Source organism: Tachysurus vachellii, chromosome 11, assembly GCF_030014155.1.
Source record: "Tachysurus vachellii isolate PV-2020 chromosome 11, HZAU_Pvac_v1, whole genome shotgun sequence".
NCBI lineage: Eukaryota > Metazoa > Chordata > Actinopteri > Siluriformes > Bagridae > Tachysurus > Tachysurus vachellii.
Window position 1 is genome coordinate 20694670 of NC_083470.1, and position 25111 is coordinate 20719780.

The 25111-nt window shown below is 37.1% G+C and overlaps 2 protein-coding genes across 5 annotated transcripts in view; both read right to left on the reverse strand.

Annotated features, from left to right (window-relative positions):
- Nucleotides 1–4221: 4221 nt before the first annotated feature.
- On the reverse strand, nt 4222–12774 carry si:ch211-251b21.1 (uncharacterized protein LOC571720 homolog). Its single transcript, XM_060881865.1, has 10 exons — nt 12637–12774; nt 12342–12415; nt 9874–9905; nt 9604–9783; nt 8263–8489; nt 8061–8158; nt 7728–7945; nt 7392–7611; nt 5207–5451; nt 4222–4773 (listed from the first exon to the last, which is right to left on the reverse strand). The coding sequence occupies exons 2-10, from the start codon at nt 12397–12399 to the stop codon at nt 4678–4680; spliced, it is 1374 nt and encodes a 457-aa protein (XP_060737848.1). The 5' UTR covers nt 12400–12415; nt 12637–12774; the 3' UTR covers nt 4222–4677.
- Nucleotides 12775–14172: 1398 nt separating this feature from the next.
- The window catches only part of plch2a (phospholipase C, eta 2a), a 127112-nt gene continuing 116173 nt past the window's right edge, over nt 14173–25111 (reverse strand). For 3 of the 4 annotated variants that reach the window (XM_060881407.1, XM_060881408.1, XM_060881406.1), the window contains exons 17-23: nt 23614–23721; nt 22798–22922; nt 22510–22594; nt 22143–22289; nt 21940–22019; nt 18919–19252; nt 14173–16851 (exon numbers count right to left, since the gene is read on the reverse strand). In XM_060881407.1, coding sequence (XP_060737390.1) covers nt 15269–16851; nt 18919–19252; nt 21940–22019; nt 22143–22289; nt 22510–22594; nt 22798–22922; nt 23614–23721 — 2462 coding nt within the window. In that variant the 3' untranslated portion in view covers nt 14173–15268. Of the gene's footprint in view, nt 16852–17306; nt 17335–18918; nt 19253–21939; nt 22020–22142; nt 22290–22509; nt 22595–22797; nt 22923–23613; nt 23722–25111 lie in introns of all 4 variants that reach the window. The other variant, XM_060881409.1, reaches the window with a different exon arrangement.

Genomic DNA, 25111 nt, shown 5'->3' on the forward strand with positions numbered 1-25111 from the left:
ACATCTATAGATTTTATCTATTACTGCATAGTAATTGTATCACAAAAGCAAAATACTAAAAAAGTGTAACAAGATCATTCTTCCAGCTATTATTATTTTGGCTTTTTAACCCTTGTATGGTGTTCGGGTCTGTGGGACCCATAAACATAAATAGTTTTGAAAAACTTTGCTTCCTTGTAAATTTGTTGATTTTTTCCCCACTCATAACTTGATTAAATTTGATTTTCTTTTTTTTATTACATTTTATTAAAAAACAACAAAAAACGAGTAGCACTTTAATTAAAAAATGGATGTAATAAAGGTAAAGGGCAAATATTACCCATATATGCTGTTTATATTGCTTGTAATTGGGATGAAGTAAACATCTGTAGAGTATTTTAACATAAAATCTTTGATTGTGTTGAATTAAAAACCTAAAAATGCAGCGGGTCCAACAGACCCACGAACACTGGCTGGGTAACAAAAATGCGAACAACACACAAGGGTTAAATATTTCCTCAGGCTAGATTAACTAGACTTGAATAACTAGATATGTTTAGGGTGCCAGCAGGTCAGCAGCTCTTGTAGCTTGCCAAGAATTCCAGAGCTTTGTTTTTTGTTTTTTTTTTCATATTTCAATTGTTCAATATTTTCTCTACTTATAAATGAAAATAGATTAAATAGATTGATGGCATACTTACAATTAGCTGCATATTTGGTGAAATATATTTTACTAGTTGGATATAACAATATTGCAGTGTATCTTGCTATCACATTAAACAAGTTTGAGCACACAGAACTGCAGACTCTAAAGTTCATACCACAGGTTTTCAACAAAAATAATATATGTATTTGGACAATTCACCACGCAACTTACAACTGTGTGATTTTTAAAATAATGTTCTGATCCTTATTAAGCTTTCCAATCTTTTCAACATATTACCATGGAACCCATGGTTATAGTACTTGATTTAAATGATTGGTTTGCATTTTTTTTTCCCATTCAAAAATGTGGGGTTGAATATTTAGTTCAGGATCTCTTAAGATGGCACATCAGAGACAAGGAAATTAAATTAAAATGGTACCAACATCCATGCCACCAAAGTTACAGACATCACACTTTTTCTTTTCTCATAATACATGAATAATAATTATAAAAAAAAATGCTCCTCAATAAGATTCCCTGGTAGTTGTGTTGTTTCATAAATAATTTGTCCCACATAAAGAAGATTTTATTCTTACATTTTTGTATTTATCCTCATGGTATCCAGATTCACAGATCTATGATTATTGTTTATTTTCTCTATTTATTTATCCTTCTTTACATTTTCATTTTTATTGTATTTCTTCTCACTACAAGGAACAGTCGTAAGACACATTTCACTACAACATACCATGTGTGTTTATATATGTGACAAATAAAATTTGAAATTTGAATTTGAAAATTTGACATTTGTTTGTGTCCAATGTGCTTCAGACCGGAATGCATAAAAGGTCACATTAGAGGTTTTGAAAATTCAAACACTAACCATAGCAATAAAAGCAATGTTATGTCCAAACTGGAATAGATCATTTTTGGGCTTAGGTTTACACCTTTACAGTAGACAGCATTACAGCTCTGCTCAGGCAAGCTATGCATAAACACTTTACAAATGGGACAAATTTATGAAGAAGAAAAAAGTTAGTATATCCAGTAAATCCAGTAAATCTGAAAGTAAATCTGAAATCTAAAACCTTTGTATTTTACAAGTGTTCCTAAGTATGTAAATACACAAGAAGACTAAAACTCTACTTAAATGGCATTAAGTCTTCAAAAACTTAGTAGACTGATATAAATAAAGACTTACAAAAGTGCTTTGCTGTGTGATCTCACCCAGCTCATGCCCTTCATGCCTTGTTCTCCTCACTACCATGCGTTACTGCACACTTCTTCGTTATCTGATGCTCGCTTTCCCTTTGTGACTATGTGGAGTCTAGTCATGCAAATGCAGATATACTGATTATTTAAATGTGCTTTTTTGTGTATAGTTTGCATTTTCTTTTGTATAGATTCACCATTTGCAAGACTGTTAGTATGTGCTCAAACATGTGCTGTACCATTTCCCCAGCTTATGTTGTTGTATTGTGTGTTGCTCTATATGTTGTCATATGCGCTTTATGTTAGGTGTAGGAGTAGATGAATTTAACACTAAGAAAACAGCAAATCATTGTATTGCTTAGGAACCATGTACAGCGATGTCTATTGAAAATTGTAAACTATGTTACGATCAATAAAAGGAACAGGTTTTTCACTACACATAACATACAGTATATTGAAAACAGCTGAATGGCAGGTCAAAGCTTGTGGACATGACCAGAAAACCCATATTTGCTTTCTGAAAAGCCTATTCAGGATTTCCGTCCTTTGCTGTTATAATAACCCCCACTCGTTTGAGAAGGCATTCCTCTAGAGTTTGGAGCATGGCTGTTGGAATTTGCATTCATTCATTCAACCACAAGAGCATTAATAAGGTGAGGCCTGGATGTTGTTTGAGGAGGCCTGGGGTGCAGTCAGCTTTCCAGTTCACTGTAAAGCTGTTCAGTGAGGTCAAGGCTTTGTGCAGAACTCAAGTTCAACCTCTCCAACCTTGGTAAACCTTTCTAATAGTTCCAGTGTAGTAAAAAATGTAACGCTACAACATGCAAAGCCACCTTATGCAGTATTATAATATGGTAAATAATATTTAGAATATTAGAAATATACTTTTACAGTATGCTTCCAAATTTATGGCATCAGTTTGGGAAAGAACAACACTTGGGTGTGATGGTCAGGTGTCACCATCTTGGGCCATATGATATTTTCATTAGTAAACAAATCAAATAATACATAACAATGACTTATATTGCACCTATGGGACTTTGCATACATTACGCATATAATCCGTTTACACATATTTATTCATAGTGCACTTTTTTGCACACAATCCCAACAGATACGTTCATTTTAAACAAAAATGGATTTATTCTTTCATTCATTGTCAGAAACTGCTTTATCCAGGTCAGAGTGGATTTGAGGATTTGAGACCTATCCCTGGAAACCTGAATGAGACACCAATCCATCGCACTGCACCATGCAAACACACTCACACCTAGAGGCAAATTCTGACATGTTTTTAGTAGTTTGGAGGAAGTCCAAAAGGACATAGTGAGAATTTGCGCCTCCACAGAGACGCTAACCCAAATCTCAAGATTGAGACAAAGACTCTGGAGCCATGAGGTTGCTGTAGAGTAGTACAACAACAACAACAACGATCAAAGACTCCTCACTGAACACCTTCAACCCCACTGAACATCTTTGAGATGAATTGGATCACTGACTGCAAGGCCTTACTGTCCAACCTTAAGAAATCTTATCAATGCTCTAGTGGTGAATAGAAGGACAATGCCAATGGGCAAAATACACAAGGGTGTTTTACCAAGGGATTATAGCAGTAATATAGAGATAATACTCCATATTAAGAATCTAATTGATTATGAATGTATTATTTTGAGATCTAAACAAATACAAATACAGATATGAATAGAAATTGCACTATTGATTAATTTTTTTAAGCAAGGGCATCTGGTTGAGAGAAGAGGTGGAGGAGAACGAACTATCAGATATGAACAAAGTATCAAAGAAATACCAAGCTTAGTAACATGCATTTACAGCATTCATTCATTCATTCATTCATTCATTCATTCATTCATTCATTCATTCAAAGTAACTACCTATAGTGAAGGTCAAGGTGATTTCATTTAATCTAATATTTAATCCTTATTTATATTTCGGGAAACAGAAAATGTGTTCAGTAGAAAATGTCAAATAACAATAAGTTTGGGTCTGAAAAAAATAAAATGCTACACCTCCAAATATAGATACAAATACAGATATTTATACCCCTAAACAGAAACAGATATAATGTGACCTACGTTCTCATAAAGTACTTTCTTTAAATAAAAATTTGCTGTATTAATAAAAATCTGTGAACAAAGTCACAATTTTACTTGTATTTTTATAGAATATGATGATAAATCCATAAGTAAACCCTTGTTGTTTATCTTAAAGCATATGGCTTTAGGAGGGATTAAAAAAAGGACTTGAAGAATTCGGAGCAACTTTCCATCCTGTCCTCCTTCTATTTTCTGTTTCTGTCACATTTTAATTGTTTAGTTTAATTTAGTTTTTTTTTTTTGTTTGTAAAATAAACAAGTAACGTAACGTTAATATATTATCATGCATTTATTACTCAATAGTATAAAAGCAATAAGAAGTCATGAAACATTCTTATATTCATTACATGCCTTCACTTTTCTCATTTCCAATACATATAAAACAATGTTATTTTTTCAGATAACATCTACTATGGAAAAAAAACGAACAAATAAACAAACAAACAAACAAAAAACCACACAAAATAACTAGAATGTTTAAATAGACATTACTGTATGTATTCTACATTTATTGTTAGGCCAATATAAGTGTGTGAAGAAATAACTTTAGCGCTTATAATCTAAAACCAGTCAATAAGAATAGAAGTGCTTTTTATAGTCTGTGAAGTTAATTATAAAAGGTGTCATGGAAGTGGTTTTCCATACGCAGTTAAACCTTTCTAAATTGAAAGCCGAAACAAGCTGATTGTATGAACAGAAATGCATTTCTAACAATGTTGAGTGGATTTAAGCTTTGCATTTCTCGGAGCTTTCTGCCTGAGCTTCCTCTCTTTTTCCAAACCGCTTACCAAGTTCAGTAGTCAAGACAGAACAACAGGATTTCTGAAAAAAAAAGAAAAGATAAAGAAATAAAAATGACATAAATTAAGATGTTCTACCATGAGAAGAATGTACTACCATGATCATTAAATATGAACACACGCAGAAGCCAAAGTCAGACTGATCAGAGTTACAGAGTTCACATTTTTCTTTGTTCTGAAGTTTGATATGAACATTAACTGAAGCTCTTCACCTTTATCTGTATGATTTTATGGATTTACTATATATTATGTGCATATGTAAAGGTGTTCCTAATAAAATCAGATCACCAGATCATGATCACTGAACTAATGGTATAGAAATGAACAGGTTAGATTAGATATAGCTTCAAGTATAATTCAACTCTATGAACAAAATTCACCACAAATAACAAATGTTTTTGTAACATTATTCATGCTGGTAACATGTTATTTTAACTGTATCCTAACTGACCCACCTGCTCTGCATTAGCAATGTTTCGTGATTTGGCAGTCAGCTCCATGATGGCCAGAACAAGTCCCAGCCCTAAGCCGAGAGCCAAAAGCAAGAATACTCCCTTCAAACTGCTGGGCTTCAGAGATGAGGCCTGTGCGTTTTCTTCCATGCAGCTGCTTGCCCACCATTTACTTAGCAGATAATCCAGTTCTCCAGATTCGCTCAACTGGAGGATGGCCACACTCAGGTTTTTCAGCATAGGAGAGCCTTAGAACACATGCACATACAAATTCAGATGGAGATTTGAGCTGCAAATATAGTGCCACAAATGTATAATAAAAACTGCTAGTGTGAAGTTTCTGTGCAAGTTTTCCCTATGCGTATGTCCATGGGTTTTCTCTGAGTTCTCTTGTTTCCTTCCACCATGCAAAAGCATGCCAATATGTGGCCTGGCTATGCTAATTGATTCCCTACAATGGATGGACAGTATTTCTGTGATTGGCAATATATCCATTAGGTCCAACTGACCAAGATAAACTACATTAATATATTCTAGAGATCCATCTATCCATACATCCATTCATCTATTTTCCTCCACTTCTCCATCCAATTCTGGGTCCATCTAGTCCTTGATATGCCTTAAGAACTTTTCCTCATTCGACATGCTTGAAACCCTCCCCAGGCGGTCCAGGAGGCATTCTAACCAGGTCTTTGAACCACCTCAACTGGCTCTTTTTGAAGCAGAGAAGGGGTGATTCTACTAGTTGATCGGCAGGACAAAGAGTGATTCACAGATCCTTATTAAGGAAATAATCAAGAACCCAGATACCCTTGGCCAGAATAGGAAAACTAGGACTCCACTCTGGAGCCAGGCCCTGGGGGGAGCTTGTTGGTAAGCACCTAGTAGTTAGGACCTTTACCATGGAGCTCAGCCAAACACAGCCTGAACAAGCTACATGGGATTGTGCTCTTGTGGGCCCACCACCTGCAGGAATAATAGTAAGGGTTTGGTGCATTGTGGATTGGGCTGAACCGATCCCCATCTTGCCAGACCAATCCCTGGCTACCAAAATTAGCTCTAGAAAACTGTAAATATAAAAGAAGGAATAGTTGTGGCCATGGTCAAATTTCACAACCATTCACATAGTCAATTTTGGTAATTGATGTAGATGACTGAAAATAATTACAGTTGTAATTTCAACTGTATTGATGTAAAATCAATGAAGACGGTTGGAAGGGCAGATGTCTCTGCAGGACATCTACCTCAAACACTGCAAAAACAGAGCTATTAAAATCATCAAGGACTTAATCCACCCCAGTAACTATCTTTTCACTTTGCTGCCATCTGGTAAGCACTTCCGTAGCCTGATGGCAAAAAACCAGCCTCTTAACATCCTCATGTCTCCACTTAATATTCACTTTATCAGTAAGATATTCATCATTCACTACCTCACATTGACATACTGAAAGTGTCTACCTGTTTGCACATTTGCCTCTTGTACATCCCTGTGTATCTTAATATTTAAGACTACAGTATAATGCACATATGCACATTGCCTCTTGTACATCCCTGTGTATCTTAATATTTAAGACTACAGTATAATGCACATATGCACATTGCCTCTTGTACATCCCTGTGTATCTTAATATTTAAGACTACAGTATAATGCACATATGCACATTGCCTGTTGTACATCCCTGTGTATCTTAATATTTAAGACTACAGTATAATGCATATATGCACATTGCCTCTTGTACATCCCTGTGTATCTTAATATTTAAGACTACAGTATAATGCACATATGCACATTGCCTCTTGTACATCCCTGTGTATCTCAATATTTAAGACTACAGTTTACTTTCATGCACAGTATTTTTCATTCTATATTTAATTCTACAGTATACATCTTCTTTTATATTTTATTCTTATATTTTTATTGTTTACTTTTATTTTCACGCTTTCATAGCTATATTTTCACCTGTGTTGTATTTTTTTAATAATTGCACTGTCTAAAGTACGGACCTGACTCACATTTCACTGCTGGTTATTTGTGCTCTATATAATTGTGTATGTGACAAATAAAAAATCTTGAATCTTGAATCTTGGAACAGTGTGGGATTCATCTAACCTGTGGACAAGGGACAGAAATGCATTGTTCACCATCAGGCCCATGGTGATTCTGAGTGTTTGGTTGATGTGTACTTGCCCAAAGGAACTGCAATGCTGTAGCCTCTCATGCCAATGACCTCAGAAGCACGTATTAGGTTGCAGTAACGTGCCACAGCCAGGTCAAGAGACACAGACTCTCCAATGAAGGCATATTTTCCTCCCTGAGACATACGGATGCCTTCTTCCATTGTCACGGCATAGGACTGTTTTCTTTCCATGTTTTCGTAGATGCGCCGGTAGGTAGGATTGTTGGAGTTCTGTTTGGACAAAAAAGTGTCATAGCAAAGTGAATGCCGTTAATGAGGTAGGGTGAGATGTAGGTAAATACACATGGTAAGGTGAAGGATCAAGTAAGTTGGCTATTCAGCTTTACCTTAAATAAAGCCATAGTGGAGGAGCCCTTGATTGTCCCATACTCAATGACATTTTGGTTCGCTAGGTCTTCAAAGCTCTTAATTGAGAGTTGCTTGTTATCCATGTACATCCAATTACTGAGGTTTGCAAAATAGCAGGCCAAGACAACTAATGAAAACAACCACCAGATGGCAGTAATCACACGTCCTGAGAAGGACTTGGGGTGTGGTCCAGCGCCTGACAAACACAAACCAAACAGTTGAATACTTTTTATATGAGAGGGTCTGGCACAAAAACTCAATACACTGGAAAACATTCTCTTTTCAAAAAAAAAAAAAGTGCACGTGTTCACCTTGAAGTGTTAAAGCCCCAATAGTGTACCAGAAGCTGTGCGAGACTGTAAAGTGATTTTTCTCCGTCTGTGGCTGGCTCCATTCAGAGGGGCTAATACTTTGTAAAAACACACCATAGGCACATTAGGCATTCCCAGTCCTTCTACATTCTATGACTATCTGATGATGTGATAAGATCTAAAGATAAAATGGGAATCTTACCGAGCCACCAAAAAGATACAGAGGGAGGTAAGCAGATAAGCAATTATAAGGCTGATCCACATCTCACTAGAGAAGAGATTTAAAAAGCTGAGATACTGCGAGTCTTCTGAGCCAGTGTCCTTTCTCATGACAAAACTAATGCCTGTCTGCATGAATGGTTTGGTCATGTCCACTGCCATCTCTCGAACAGCTGTGAGCGTAAGTGGAGCCATAGCCAGATCTGCTTCCTGCAGAAAAGACATGTGCACACATATACACATAAACAGCAGGTACAGACAGCTTGCAAAGCTACACGCAATTTTAGAAATTAGGGCACAGGACTGGTTTCTTTCCATGTTTTTGTAGATGCTTAATTTCATAGAAACGGTTTTGATGTGGAACTTTAGTGTGTATATCTGTCCATCCATTTTCTGTACAACTTATCCTACACAGTCGTACACAGTCGTAACACAACTGCACAATTTAAGGATGCTAATTACTTTGGATAGTGGAGAAAACTAGAGAACCCAGAGAAAAACCAAAAAGCCTGGGAAGAACATGCAAACTCTGCATACACAGGGCAGGGCAGGAATCAAACCACCAATGATCAAATTATTATATTAAATAATTATGCTTTAATGAACATTACTCTAAAAAAGCTAATTAAAGGTACACTATATAGAAAAAAAAACATTAAATGTACAAAATATGCCCCTTGATGGAGGAACCCAGTGATAAGTGGATGTTGGTAGCTTTATTTTTGAGAATGTAAATATTTTTAAACAAATTCTGACATTTTACTGTTGCAACAATGAAGAAAAGAAGTTCTGCATTTTTTTGTCATTCTATCTGGCATAAATAGGCTTCCATACAACAGCACTGACAGTAAAGTAAAGAAAAGACTTCATGATATGAAGAAGTGAAGCAAGAGCTGATTTCTTTCTAACACATAGTGTAATTTCATGCAGTGTTGCAGTTGCACTCTTATCAGTTAATTACAAACAATGAAACATTTTCAGGCCACCTCGCTGAAACATCCATAACAGTTCACAGTCACTTGTTTGCCCAAATCATACTTATTATGTTTTCAACAAACAGATAAACATGTTTTGACATATCTCTGGAAAAATTGTCTGTAGTGTGTGAGTGCGTGAGTGAATGAGAGTGTGTGTGCCCTGCGATGGGTTGGCACTCCGTCCTGGGTGTATCCTGCCTTGATGCCCAATGACGCCTGAGATTACCCGAGAATAGTTCGGACAAGCGGTAGAAAAATGAATGAATGAATGAATGAATGTTTTGCCATCTACTAAAATTGCATGTATTCTTTTTTATTCAAATTAGACATTTTTAAATTGCTCTCACCCCTCTCACAACCTCTCCAATCATCCCAGCCCAATTTCCACGTTCATCCTTCTGGCCGTATTTTCCATCTTTCACAAGGCGGACATTGTACTTGAAGCTCAGTTTCTCCGCCAGTGCAGATAGCAAGTCCATACAGAAGCCTTCAAACTCTGAGCCTTTTGACATTGTGTATGGTTCTTGCTAAGGAGGAAAGTAAGTGCTGCTTGGTCACTATTTAAAGACATCCAAATCTAAATCACAAAACTGTTCTGTTTAGTGTTTATCACCTACCTTAATAGTGGTCACTTTTAGTGGCTGTGGTTCTGTTGATTAAAAGGATAATTGTTTCATTAAGTCAATATCGCTCGTTATAGTTTGATACCTTGGAATGATAGAAATGTTCTAGCAGATTAAAACTTATTTGCTGTTGAGTATACAACAAAATATGCATTAAATGTGTATAAAAATTATCTGCTTTAAAACTACACAATATTTGAAAATCATAGGGTTCTTGGATAGACCTTTATAATTCTATTTATAAATAACGTTTAATTGCATCTACATTCCTTCTAGGCATTCAAACAAATTACAAATCATTAGGCTGACATCCACCTGGATAAGTGGAAGAAGTTTTGATATAAATTCATTTCATCTTAAGATTACCTTAAGCAATAAAAGAATGATGAAATATTTAATTAGGGACGAGAAAAACAGTACTTCTACATGGCTAGAGTAAGTTTGTTAATTTGGAGATTAAAAAAAAGAAGAAAAAAAAAAGATAAAAGAAGAAGGAAAAACCCCCTTTGTCTCAGTCTGAACTTGAACACTTGCAAGACATTCTTGGCAGCAAATGAAGCATTTCACCATGCTGTGCCGTACTTTGTACTGCTTTTCACATTGAGGCAAATATCCCCAAATTTACTAGACAAGGACAATGTTCCTGTTGTTCTGCCGCCCCTTTCGCGTGGTCCCAAGCTTCACGGCCACTAATCGTCCTTTAAGAGAATAAACTGCTTAAAAGGACATAGAGGGAGATAAACAGCGGGTTGTTGTTGTGCAGCCTATGGTACCTCCTGTGGTGGAACAGATGCAGAGTCCAAACTTCTGAGTGTTCCAAACCTTAAGAAAGAGATGCCACCAAGTGCTGGGAAAGTGCCCTCCCTTTGCATACTCTCGGTCAACTGATTCTTCTGGCTAAATAGTTCTTCTTAGATTTAATGCTTGATCTTTTGAAAAAGCACCTTAACAAAAATAAGATTGATTGTGTGTGTGTGTGTGTGTGTGTGTGTGTGTGACCTGGTTGCAAAAGCAAACATCAAGTTTTTAAGGGAACGTTTACTAAAATAATAACAAAAAATGATAACTTATAAAAGTCATTATACTGTAATATAACTTTTAAATTCACTTTCATTGTCTTTAAAGAGAAAAAGAATGTCTCCCTCACTAGTTTACTCAGTGATTTTAGTTCCTGACACAAAATTAGAGCCCCTTTCGCCATGGAACCAAGGAATGTGGGAAACATTATATAACTAACAATAACTTTATTGCTAAGCTCCAGTGCTCTAGCATGATGACAGTATGAAGAAGATGCATTGTAGCAGTTAAAAAAAGTGCTTCTAAAAAGTCACCTAATGACTTCGACAAATATATGATTACAGATTAATGCAGTGATGTAGCAGATAAGTAGAATGTATTTTTTTTCTTTGAGATGTGGTAAGTAAAAGTCAAACGTCTTTGACACACATTTACACTCAAGTAAAGTATATTTAAAATAATTGCACTTTCTTACTTTCCACATCTGCCCTCCACTTTGGTTTACTGTGATCCTGAAGACTATGTTGGGAATAATGGAACCTTTCATTATTTCTTTGAAGGTCAAAAGACTTATAGAGGGCTGACAATTCTATAAATTATGCATTACAATGTCATTCTTTCAGCATGTTTTTCCTAAACATGTCATGTACATGTAACTGAAGTACTTTCGCTGAGAAGGAAAGCCCTGCAGGAGTCTGTCATTCACATAGTGGAATTGACAACTAATATGCAAACTATCAAAAATAAAAAGCTTACATGCCATCGAAACCACAGTTGTGTCATGGCCTTGTCCCACATCACTGACTGCTTGGTTAGTGGGGGCTAATTGATTGCTCACAGTTATTGTTGGCCGTGGCAAGTTCTTTCTACTATTTTAAATGCAAATCACTCAGAGCAATGGGACACTCAGATGGAGTGCCAGAAGGTTGCTGGGACCATTGACAGAGTCAATAAGATGTCAGACTAACATTGGCCCTTCCTGCATCCTGCTGGAAGACTCACTAGAGAAAAACCAAAGTGAGGAAAGGAGATACAGTAAAATCAATATTAAATTAATGTTATGTTTGAGGAGTAAGGACCAAAACTTAAGCTCTTAACATTTACTACTCACCTCGATTCATATTTACACGTATACCTTTTTACTAAACATTTGTGTCAAAGAAAAATGTTCACTATATTGGGAAGAGTAGTAGCAATCAAGTATAGTAGCAAACAATCTAACTATAAATAAATGGCACGGTTCGGTTGATTGTTCATTTAAAACTTTACATGCATTCATCTGAAAACATCTGAGGCAAATCCAGGTACTGTTAGAATAGCTGACAATTATCCATGTATCACAAGATTAAGCTTACACCAACTGAGCACAAAAAAGTGCAAAACAGTTGGACAATCAGAAGGGTCAAAAGTTAGTGTGTAATTTCTTGACTGCGACATGAAGTTACCTGCGCTGCAGATGTGAACCACTGCTGCAACAAGCCAAAGGAGCCCCAGAAACACCATGGTAATGTTTTCAGAACTAAAAAACATGCAATAATTAATACGCAGGCATTAGTTTCTCTAAAAGAAAAAAAACTGCCTCACCCCCTGATCTCAAATATTTTCAAAACAATGACTTTATGTTTCACAGTTTAGTCTGGTCAACTGAAGGATTTAATATACACAAGAGTAAAAGCAGACATAACAACTGTAGGTCATAACTAAAATTAAAGAAGATATTTACAAGAACATCAAACTTACCCTGCTTTTATAATCAGCTTCTCTCAATGTCCAGCACATAAAAGATCTCAAAATATAAGGCACGAACAAATACCCCAAAGTCAGTAAATAACCAATGAGGATCTGTGGGCTGTTCTAGAAAGTGAAGGGAAAGGGGTGCGAGACTGACTGAGACCACAGAAACGATTTATGAGTGGGGGGAGGTGAGACATAGTGGAGCAGGGATCTTGTTTTCGAGAAAATCCTCTCATGGTTTTATGCGGATTTTTAGCATATAAATTACAGAGGAATACTAAGATATTTATGCCTCAAAAGTTTTAGAAAAGTCAAGATGTTAATACATAATATGAATTTTGCTACAAAGGCAAAAAGTATTTTCTATCTATTTAGAGTCATATGAATAATAACTATTGTCAGATTGTGGCTGTAGTATATATTTATTAAAAGTTTTTTTTCCTAGTGTTATTAGTATATACAGGTTCATTTTACTTAGAAAAATTAATTGCTCAGCTCCTGTTCACATTGGGCCAGGAAAAAGGTATTTTTTTGTTGAACCAATGTATAGGGTGTAATTTAAATTTACAACATTTTACAAAAGGCTCCGACAATTCTTTTGTAAAAGCAGCCATAATTGTTTAACCTCTACAACAATTCTGACTAAAAGTGAGATAAACTGGCTGTTTGATAGACCCTGGAGACAAACAAAAATCACTGTGATAAATACGAATCCAAAGGCCAGAGTTGCAACACCTCATGAATGCTAAAGAAGCAGACTTTTGTGTGAGTGACAAGAGTGTACAATCTCTGTCACTCACTGAGCTGTGTGAATCCCAGGGCAGTTTTTGGGAGCGCAGAAGGGTCCCGGTCTCTCACGTCCCACTTGAAACGGTCACCAAAGCAACTGAAGACCCAGGCATTCCTGTGCTTTTGTCTCAAGTGTCAATCGTAAGCGGAGACGAATCCTTCAGAATTTTATGGACATCATGCATGAAGAGGCGAGGGGTACAAAAGCAATGAGCTAATACAACAACACAGGACATGACAGTGGGCACTTTGGGTCAAAACCAGCAGCTGGAATGCTGAAAAGATGAAACAGAGGAGCTTTTATTTCTGTTTGGATCAGAGATGTGATCAGCCACCAAGTGCATAGCCAGGACATTTTTTCCCAATATGAGCTTACTGTGAAATATTGGAAAGGTTAAGCAGTGTGAGCATTAAGTAAAAGGAGGTTTTTGTTAAATCAACGAGAAAAACAGTAAGAGAAGAATATAATGAAGTGCATATTTAGTATTCACCTGGCAAGGGTCAGCATAAGACATTATTATGAATTATTAAGGATTACATTTTAATAATAAAATTAAATTTAGGAACACAAAAGAAAGGGCAAAAACTGATTGAACATTAATAGTGCTAAATTCATCAGCTGTAAAGCAATGCCAGTAGATTTGTAAAATTTTAAGGGAAAAACATTTAACATTTACATAGGACAGTGAACCTCAAACTAGGATTGTCTCCAGAGGCATATAAAGGGGAGAATGGAAAAGAAAACACAGAATCTGTATGTACATATGTTTTTACTAAAAAATTTCTCAGATTCCTGCAAAGTTAACTGACACAACTCTGCAAACATTACAGTACAAAGTGAGAAATGTGCTCTTTTACCATCCAATTATGTGCCATTGAACTATATCAGTGTACTCATTTACAACATAATTCCTCAAATCCTAAACACTGACTGATACATACTGTGGACCAGTGCACATGCTGTGTGGTGGAAAATGTAAAACCTTAACTGAGATACACGAAAAAGATTACAATATATTACTGACATGCAAAAACTTACAGTCAATTTCTGTATGAATCTGCCGATAATACTTGATACAGTATTGTGTATCAAAACTGCCCTTTGCCATATAAATGTTATGAATAATAATAATAAAAAAAAACTAAAAGAAGAAAAGGCAGTTATTGTTTCACCTAATGCAAAGAATTTAAAATCTCTAAAAAAAAAACCCTCAAAAAATTCAAGAGACAATAAATTACTGTTGCAAATACATTCCATGCTTTTGTTGTATAAAAAAAAAAAAAAAAAAAAGAGAAATAAAAGGCAAAAGAAATAAATTCACCACTATAAACACCAACAAGATGCATTGGTATTTTAATAAGTACAGTAAACATGACATTCGATTTAAAGTGAGAGAAGCAATGTTTCATACAGTTCAACATAATCTATTGCTACAGCAGGCCTAAAAATGACAAAATTCAAGACTGATATGAGTTTAAGAATTTTTGATTTCTGTATATCATTCCAGTGTTTAAAATAAATGAGTGCATTTAGGACCATAAACTGATAAGAGATTTAGTGTGGCTTTGCACCCAAAACATTTACAAGAAAACATATTATAAAATTTGCACTTTCCCTCTCATTAGGTGTAGAACCTTTGGAATCTACCATGCTTCATGCTCTTTGTTAGGACTGATGTACACCCCTCTTCATACAGTAGCAGCTTTACCCAAAGTTTTTGTAACAAATCTTCTACCTATACCCACAGTGCTTCATATCAGATGTTTGCAGTGTCTCATTCCATAGTTGAACTAACAAAAAGATTGAGTGTGTTGCTTGCTCGCAGACCTTTAGTGTACCCTAGCTCTGTCAGAGACGGAGCATAAAAAAGACTTCACTATCTGGGCTACGAGGGCTCTGTTGGATTGGTCCTGGAGGAAGCTGGCTCAGCAAGTCTAGTGTGGTACAGGGGCTGCGTGTGATGCTGCAGGCTCCCTCTGGGATTCCACGCTCCTCAATGGGGCTATTGGATCCCCTGAGGAGGCTTTGCAGCCGCTGCCTCTCCTGGGCCTGCCTGGCACGATTGGCAATATAGCGCACCCTGCTCTGGCTGCGTGATGAGCTCCTCCTCAGTGGTGGTGCCTCCTCTTGCTCCTCCTCCTTTTCATCAGCCTCTGAGTCCTGCAGGTTGGATGTAAAATCACTGCTTGTCAGTGGTTCTACGTCAGTGAGTTTCTTTAGCCGCTCCATCAGGTCGTCCTGGGGCTTCTTTGGGGACCTCTGTTGGCGTGCAGGTCTGACCACAAAACTACGGCTGATGCTGCGATACTTGCTATCAAAGTTGCATACAATGTCCTCTGACGTGAGGTCACCAAGACTCTTAGACTTGGAGCCACCATTTATGTCTTTTGGTGCAGGTGTTGTGGCTCTCTTGCTGGAAGCAGATGATGACTGCTTTAAGCCTTCTATGTACAACCTGCTCCAGGTGTGACGCCGCTGCATAAGCCGTTTGTTGTCATGTTCATTCCCCAGCTGCCTTGGAAGAAGCTCGTCCACTGGCTCACACATCTGACCATCCCGCAAATTGGGATTGGATTTGCTCTTGCTGACACAAAGTGTGCTTGAAGTAGTTGATGATCGAGACAGGCAACTCCAGTTTGCCATTGAATCCTGACTTTCATGACAGTCGCGAGCAGCTCGGAGGCAGGTCAGACTCTTCCTGGCCAGGTTGGGCAGGGAGAGGTCAATCACAGTGTCATTTGAGGAAATGCTAGACGAAGATGACACACTATCACGGTGAGTGCTTGGGTCAAGCTTGGACCAGAGGCGATCATTGATGGTTGCGTCGATGGAGACATGAGGCACTGCTGACTGCTCATCAACAGGGCACACTGGCCGTACCTGGCCTTCACTTTTGGTCCTTCGAACTGGAGTCCTTGGCACAAAATTCAAACCTCGCTCTATGTCCTTGTCAATTAAAGTCTTTTTAGCCTGAACCATCTGGGAGCTATTAACTGTGGCCATCTCAGGTGCAGCCTCTGCCTCTAAAGTTTTTCCAATCTTAACAGTTGCATCCGATAAAATGTTTCCACCAAAACTCATCTCTTTACCTACTGCCTGCTCTGTGGCAAGGGGCTTATTGCTCCCAATGTCAAGGTAATTCATGGACAGGGATGTATTTAAATGACCCTCCCCACTACTGTCATTTGGGATGGGAAACTGGGTAGGAACAGGTAGCTTGTCCTCATTTGATTTTACAGGGCTATGGTTGTCTTCCTTAGAAGTTGTTATTGCTGTGGATGGTGGAGACAAATTAAGCACATCACTGGGTGAATGTTCTGAGGTATGGGTTGGACTGCACATGGATGTTGAGGTGGATTTCTGCTGATATTCTTCCGCAATGGATTCCAGGACATGCAGATAAGGAATGGGTCTCAGCACTGTTAAATGATCTGAAAGGATAAGCAAAGCCTCATTACTATGTTTTAAAAGCTTTTACATAACCTATATTTTTCCTCTGCCAAATAGCATAAAGACAGTTAACAACACGTACAAATATGTGTAGCAAACATGCAGCATGCCTGTATGCAGCACAGGACTAATTTACAATTGTGTTTGATTGATATTAATATAACAAGTAAAATGACAAGCTGGAAAATAAAAAAAAAAAAAGCACCTCTGCACCACAGATCATCATGCAGCCATTTTCTGGGACACATTTACTGGATAACATAGTCAATAATAAATATGTTTTCTTAGTTAGCCATAAGAAATCCATTTATTAACTAATTTATTTAAAAAAAAAAGTATAAAAGAAGTGATAGGAGAGTTTTGCATTGCCCAAAGTCTACAAAGACAAATCACATAACCTATGCAGTGGAAACACGCATATGGAAGGCAAGTTTACCTGACTTTGATCAGCCCTCAGTTTTGCACTAAGGAAAGATAGCATGCAAGAAGGAAGGAACAAACAGGCACTTTATTAAGAGCATAAGAAACCTAAACAGAGGGGATCTATCAATATTATAGAAGAGCAATTAAGGAAGGAACGTTTTGAACATTTTAGAAGAGCGGATGCTATATAGATAGATTATAGATTTAAAATTATTTTACTGTACAATTTTTCAAGGTATGCAACAGAGTGTAGAAAGTGAATAGAAAACAGATGTCACATTACTATGAAGTTCAAAGAGTTAAGACTGAAATCACTCTTGTGCGAATAATGTCACAAGACTACAATAATATAAACCATCTGCTCTAATGTGAGTTGCAACACAAAAGAGCACTTGTGATCATAATACAGGAATACATTCAAATATTTCTTGTCTATTGCACTGGTTGTGGGTTATGCAATCGACAGGAAGCAGACTTCTTTCACAGAACCCAACCCCCCACCCCCCCAACTTTTTTTTGTTTTGTTCCAAGGCCAGATATGCAGCATTATCTTACTTACTTACTAAATTACTATCATGCCTCAGCAAGTGTTTTCTATAGGCCTAAAGTGTCTATTAGGGAGTAGAATACTAATCAGTTTTGAAGATCACTACATTTATGGAGTATTTATCTGTTTGAATTCCACTGAACAGCTCTCCAAATGTGTTGCAAATTAGAGTGACTAACTCTTGCACCCATAGCCCAAATAGACTTTGACAGTAATCATCTTTGCACAACATTGGGTTATGTCGTTCTTGTAAGTTATTCATAAATGTGCTTCATCTGTAGCTGTTCACTGGAGTCATGTGGAATCTATGGGATCCACTAAAGTCTTGAGGGCTCAAAAGATACTGAGATCAACTAGATCCCAAGAGCTACCATGGTCTTACCAGTGAAGAACATAGGTGATTTACTGCGGATTTCCTCCAATTTCTGAGCAAATAAAGTGTTCATCTCCCGCTGTAGAGTCCCTACAACACCCTTATGTTTGTCCATCACTTGTTGTGGAATTGTAGATAGCAGTTCCAAATTGTCCAGACTACTGCAGCTACTCCAATTGCTTTTTGAAAGACTCTTTTCTCCATTCATAGGAATAAAGTTTATACATTTGCTGCCATAGGCAGTCCTAGGTGCAGGATTGTCAGAACAATCCAGTGTTTGTCTAGCTTTTGATCGTACCCTTGGCATTGGTGTAGGCTTGAAGGGCTGGAATTCAGGGTCAGGTTTACTTTCTGGGTGTTTAGGTAAGACTAAGGCTTTAGGTCCGGGGCCTGGTTCCAGGGAAACCTTTCGAATATCTGTGGGTGAGCAAGGTACCCTCTCTGGCATAGCAGTTGGTTTACTCTGCTTATGGTTGGCCACTATTGTCCTCTCCAGGTCTGGACTCTCCTTTGTCACTATCATGCACTTCATGCAACTGGATGTCATTCCTAATCGGCCAGAACTGTTCACTGTGAGACAGGTGAAAACACCCTGCTTCTCCAACGAATCCTGCAACTTTAACCTGTTGGCTCTCCTTATGGGTTCACTCTTGCCCCGCTTATTATGCAAGGCCTTAGACTCAGGATAGGCAAACCTGACCTTACCTGTATCATCATCCGGGTGGAGCTGCCCATTGGTGCCATGCTCCCACGGCCGCGCTGATGCTGCAGGGTCCCCGTTGGGATGGGCAGCTGGGCCCTCCTCAGACTCACGCTCCGAGCTAGCTCCCTCTGAGCTATAGTCTTTGGTGTCGATGGAGATCTCTGGGAAGCCACGTTTAACTTTGGGCTGGCCCTTGGTGGGAGCGCTGGCCGTGCGGCGTAGCAGGTGGGCTCCAAAAGCGGTCTTACGACTGTGCAGCACAGCAGCATGGCTGTCTAGAGAAGCTTGCTTTGGATTTCTGTGAAACAGCCCTTTTATGCTGCTGGCTGGCCGTGCCTGCAAACAAACAATGGAAAAATAGCATGAATCTCAGGGAACTTCAAGTCTCTGCAAGGGTGTTTCTGATTGTATTAAGGTAAAAAAAAGTACAATAAAAAGCGGGCAGTATTTTTTATTCAAATCTGAAAAATTTCTAACATCAGTTGCTATTGAGAAACAGAAAAAATTGCTGTAAACTTGCTAACCTATTTCTTGGTTTAAACATCTCAATATAGACAGTTTTATTAAAGCTAAAACAAGTTAATTGTTTACTTAAGTTGTAAACTAAAAATAGAAAAAACGTATTATTTTAATGGCAATAAAATATAAAATAATTAAAAATGATATAGCTTAAATTTAGCTTTCTACATTTTTATTAATAAAACTGTTTATTAAAAGAAAAACTGTAAGTTTAGAACAGGTGGACGCTAGCTTGTCACTTTTTTTTTACTTATCCAACTTTTTTGCCTTTAAATTGTTCTTTTAGCTTTGTTTTGTTTCTTTCATGTTTGGTCTGACACTGACAGAAGTTAGCACAGACACAAAACAACAAGACACATGTAAATGAACTATTAAACAGTGGAACAAGTTCACAGATCTAAGTTCACACACAGTCCTATTATGGGATATACATTCAAGTGTATATGAGTGCGAAAACAGAACTAGCTCTATTGAAATGGAGATGCAAGATTTGAGTGCATATGTAATGAGGACAATTACTTATTTTACAAATGACACTGGGTTATAAGCTCTACTTAACATTAAAGCCATATTGATTTTTTTTTAGCCTGAGGCAAAATTATGTTCCACCTATTTAATCTTGAGCAAAAGATTAAAACTAAATATTTTAATTATTAATTTGTGAAAGTGCATGAAAGGACAGTACATTTTCCCATGACTGTAATTAACCCAGTGTCATTTCATGAAACATGTCAAAGTAGATCCACAGGGAAATGCGCTTAAAATGTCGTGCATCTTATCCTCAGTTGCTACATAAATACACATCACTGTATAGAAGTAGCAAAAAAACCCAACAAAAAAACAATTGGCGAACCCTCTTTGAAATACAATTATAACAGATACAAATTTAGATTTAACCAAGACAGAAAGACTAAAGGGATAAAAGCTCTTGAATTCTTCTTATTTGAAAAAGAAAATCTGCATATGAATGTAGTAACTATTAACAACAAAGATACACACTATTGATAGCTTAATTCTCATCTGGCAAAACAGATTATTATAAAGAGTACCTGGCAACCTCCGGCTCTTCATTGTCAAAACAAAACAAGAAAACTGGGAGTGAATAAGCATGGTCCAATGTCTGTTCTGTGATTACAGCTATATGGGGACAATGTGGCCATACCCTTTAGCTCTGTCAGATGAAATTCCTAGATAATGCTAACAAGGCATTTGAGAGCCTATTGCAGCTTGAAAATTTCCTGAGTTAAGTGAAATAAGAGGAGACGTTGTCGCCCCTAGAATGCAGTGCCTGATGCAACCCCCCCGACATGCCTGCAGTAGCGGATGGTGACATTGGATCTGCTTAGGGGTCAAATGAGAATGCTGGCGAGGTAAAGGCAGTCACAATTATGTCACAACTCATTTTTTTCATGAGTTGGTAAGGCTGAATGCTAGCACAGGCTCGGTCACTCGCTCGAGAGAGGGGAGGAAGGGCAAGGGGAGGGGTCATGTGGCACATGCAAGGTGCTGATTGCGTCTCACTACACCTGAAGGTTTGAGTGACAGCATCAGGGCTCCTAACAAATTCCTGCCTTTAAAGACAGCTTTTGGACTAAGGTGGTTGCACTGAAAGCACAAAGAGAGAGAGGGAGGGAGAGAGTATGAAAGAAAGAAAGAAAGAAAGAAAGAAAGAAAGAAAGAAAGAAAGAAAGAAAGAAAGAAAGAAAGAAAGAAAGAAAGAAAGTCAGGGAGAGAGAGGAAGAAATAAAGAGATAGGGAGGGAAATACCATAGACATCGAAAAACAGAGAGAGAGAGAGAGAGAGAGAGAGAGAGAGAGAGAGAGAGAGAGAGAGAGAGAGAGAGAGAGAGAGAGAGAGAGAGGGAGAGAGGAAAAACTATATAAAGACAAACATCTGGATTCTGAGGAAAATTGAGACAATTTATAAAAGCTGGCACAAAATAATCAACAGACTCAATGGGCAAGTCTTCTAATCTAATACTAACTACATTATTTCACAAAGTTACAATTATTTACAAAAGACTTTGTACTTTTACTTCATACTTTATTAAGTACAAAAAAATTTCACAAAAAAAAAAACAAAAAAACAATTGAACAAATGAACATTTCTTTCATTCTGTAACTGTGTCTATACTTTATAACTGTTATTAGGGCCATAAGTATGTACCTGTGTGTAAAAACCTATGTAAAAAGTAATAAAACAAAAGAAAACAAACTAAAACAAAAAGATTTACAGCACTAATAAAGACCTTTTGGAATTTTTGAACACCAAGCAAATATTTACTTACTTAATTTATTACTGTTTTGATAATAAATATGTAATAGAATTTCTCCCAAAACATTAAATAGGACCCATGCATTATACCACAAATGCAATCTGAACACAGGAATAAACAAAGAAAGGCAATAAGTCATCACAGAGGTTAGCGTACACATTAGTCACTAGCCTTTTTCACAAGATGAACTACAACCACAAGATCCTGCACTTATCTCTAAGTACCTACCTTACCAATGATGTCATTCACAGACACATGAACAAAAATCGACGCCTCTTCCATCCCTTCTAAATATACATGCCGGTAACCTGCGTAACAAAATCAACACATCAAATTACAGCCGTTCCGAGTCAAATACGTATCAAAGGTAGTAATTTAGTACACAAAAATAACCACGTAAGAACACACTGTGAAGAAATGAATGAAGATACCTGGCATCATGCTATTAAAAGCGATGGTCCTCTGGCCAATGAAGTCCTGTCCAATGGGGTCATGGTCCCAAACCAGGAAGCGTACCAGCGTGATTTCTGGCATGTGCACAGTGAAAACCAGGGTTTCCTCCCACATGGGGTTGAACCCTAAACATGAGGGTAAAAAGACAACGTTTGGAACTGTTGCAATTTCTGCATTGTTTAGACAAAATTTATTGAAATTTATTAGCCCTCAAATAAGCACTTCAGTACAACACTGCAACACTCACACCACAATCACAGCACCATTAAAACCATTAAAAGCATTAACTATGAAAACCCTCATAAAACTAATGAGCTGATTATAAGCCTGTTGTCTGTCACTTACCGTTGTCATCCACGACTCTGGTTTGCTCCTTGCAGCAATCTATTGGCAAGCCAATGACCTCCACTTCCACAAAAGGGTCAATGATCTGAAAACAAACAAAAAAAACATTAAATAAAACCATCAGTTAACTTGAGCAAAGGCACCATTCACAAAACACAAAATGATTTACAATGTATGTTAAAAGTTTTTAACTCGAACAAAAAGTGGAGAAAATAATGAAAAAAAGGTAGAATGTTAAAAAAGAAAGCATGGACAGGAAGCTGAGATGATTTTTGGTGTAACTTTCACCTCGCCTCGGTCTCCCAGCATGGAGTCTTTGGGTTTGGGCAGCTGCTGGCCGCTAATAATCTTCACCACTAGCTGTTTTCTCGTTTCTCCTGGCAATGGATCCTCCAATATTGGATTAAAAGGACCTTAAAAAAGAGAAAAAAGTTTATAAGAACATAATACAACTTTTCCTTCAAAGTGCAAAGAGATCAAGGTTTTATTTCACGTTAATATCTAGAAATACAATGCAATGATCCATGCAAGGGGAAGATCCGATTCATGTGTACTTTTTACATGATTATATAAATACTTTCATGACATACTATCTATTACATAACGATTGTTTTCTGCAGAACTATTCTGGAAACGTTACAGTTCAAACCCTTTTTACCTGTACGTTGTATGGTGTTTCATTTTGGATGTGAAATAGAAATCAGACATTTTCACTTAGTATAAATAAATAAAATATTTTAACACGCAAGTCTGACATTAAATGAGTCAGAACAGTGTTGTCTTTCACTTTGAGATGTTTTTACCTATGTTCAGATAACATTATGTGGAATTTAACCCCTTCAAATTTTAGATGCTTATGAACATGCACTTGGGGTATCTCCAAGAGCAGTAACAGCTTTGGTATCACCCTTTACTTTAAAGATATACAAATTTTATATTTATGAATATATTGCCCCTAGTAAGCTAGGTAAATATAGAAATACTTATATAAAAGACTACAAATTCTTACTTTTAACCACTATTGACATGACACAGTCATGGCATACTGTACTTTATGACAAAGTTCACCCATAATTCTCATAAGCTTATAGGAAACAATCTTACCTTCACACATGCACTTGGGCTTGAGAACATAGCCACAGTTGCCATTACTGTTGAACTTGGCCCTGTTTAACTGAAGAACCCGGCCCTCTGACTGGTAGTTCAGTGCCACTACGCACACACAGACACACACACAGACACGCAAACACAAATTAAAGAGTATAATTATAGCTCCAATTACTTTATACTCTATGTGATAGTATTTTATAGTGTTTGTTAGGATTCATCTTTATCTTATTAACTGCTCTGAGTAAAAGGTGAGCAAAATCTAGGAAGAAAAAAATGTCTAAAATGAAACCTTTTAAAGTGTTATTGCTAACAGATACTGTTAGCTGTCTATCACAGTATCAAAGAATTAAATACTAAGTTTTATTTTATTAAACAGAGATAAATTTTTTATATTGAACACAAGCTCAAGGTGCAGTCATTTTTAATACTCTGTATTAACGTTATTAGTTTTCAACGTCAATCTGAACTGCGAAGCGGATAACGATGGGTTTTGAAGCATGCGGATGAATTTAAGCAGATCATTTAGCTGTATACAATTTAGAATTCCTCCTGCTGCTTTTGTCAGCAGTCACACCATCAGTAAGGCTGTAGCAGCCAGCATTATCTACAGTACTTTGCTGTGGGGTGTCTGGGAGGTGGCATTGGGACTAACAAACTGGGCAAGCTGGTGAGAAAAGCCAGCTCTATGGTGGGGTTGGAACTGAACAGTGTAGAGCCAGTGACAGGGATGAAGATGAGATGGAAGGTGAAAGCTTTTATGGATAATCCTTCTCATCCCCACTATGCTGAGCTGAGGTGGGTTTGGAGGATGTTCAGCCACAGATTCCTTGAGCAACATGCCTCAAAACATCTGGGGGCCTTTTTTGCACAGTACCAAGACTTGCTAGTCTAATGACTGAGTCTCAAAAAACACACACTCAACAGTTGATTGTCATTCCACAGATAGTGAATGTGTCTAGTTAAATATATAACTGTAGCATATGCACATTCATATATATCTACATATGTATCTTACCTGCATGTTAAATATATCTTTCCATTCTGTAAGATTTGCACAATGCGTACTATTACTTCAGGTAAGATAATTGTACATCATGCGACTACATGTAAAATATTGCATATTACATTCTATTACCTCTTTACGTTTCTTATCATTTTTATTCATTCATTATTTCTTTTTTAAAACTTAAATGTAGTTTATTTATAGACTAGGAAGAGTGACTGGGTTTTAGTTTCGTTACAATTGGTACACTGTATATAACTGCGTATGTGTCAAAAAATCTTCGACAGTACTTTCTTGATTTATGCTGATATTATTCCTTTTATTTACGCTGATGTGTCAACATGAATTTCCCCTGTGGGGTATTAATAAAAGTACAGCTCATCTTAATTATTTTCTCAAACCAGTTCCATAGGTTTCTGTAACACACCCATGGCATATTCTCCTCTTTCTAGTATTCTGTTACAAGTTCATCTTTGTCTAATATGATGT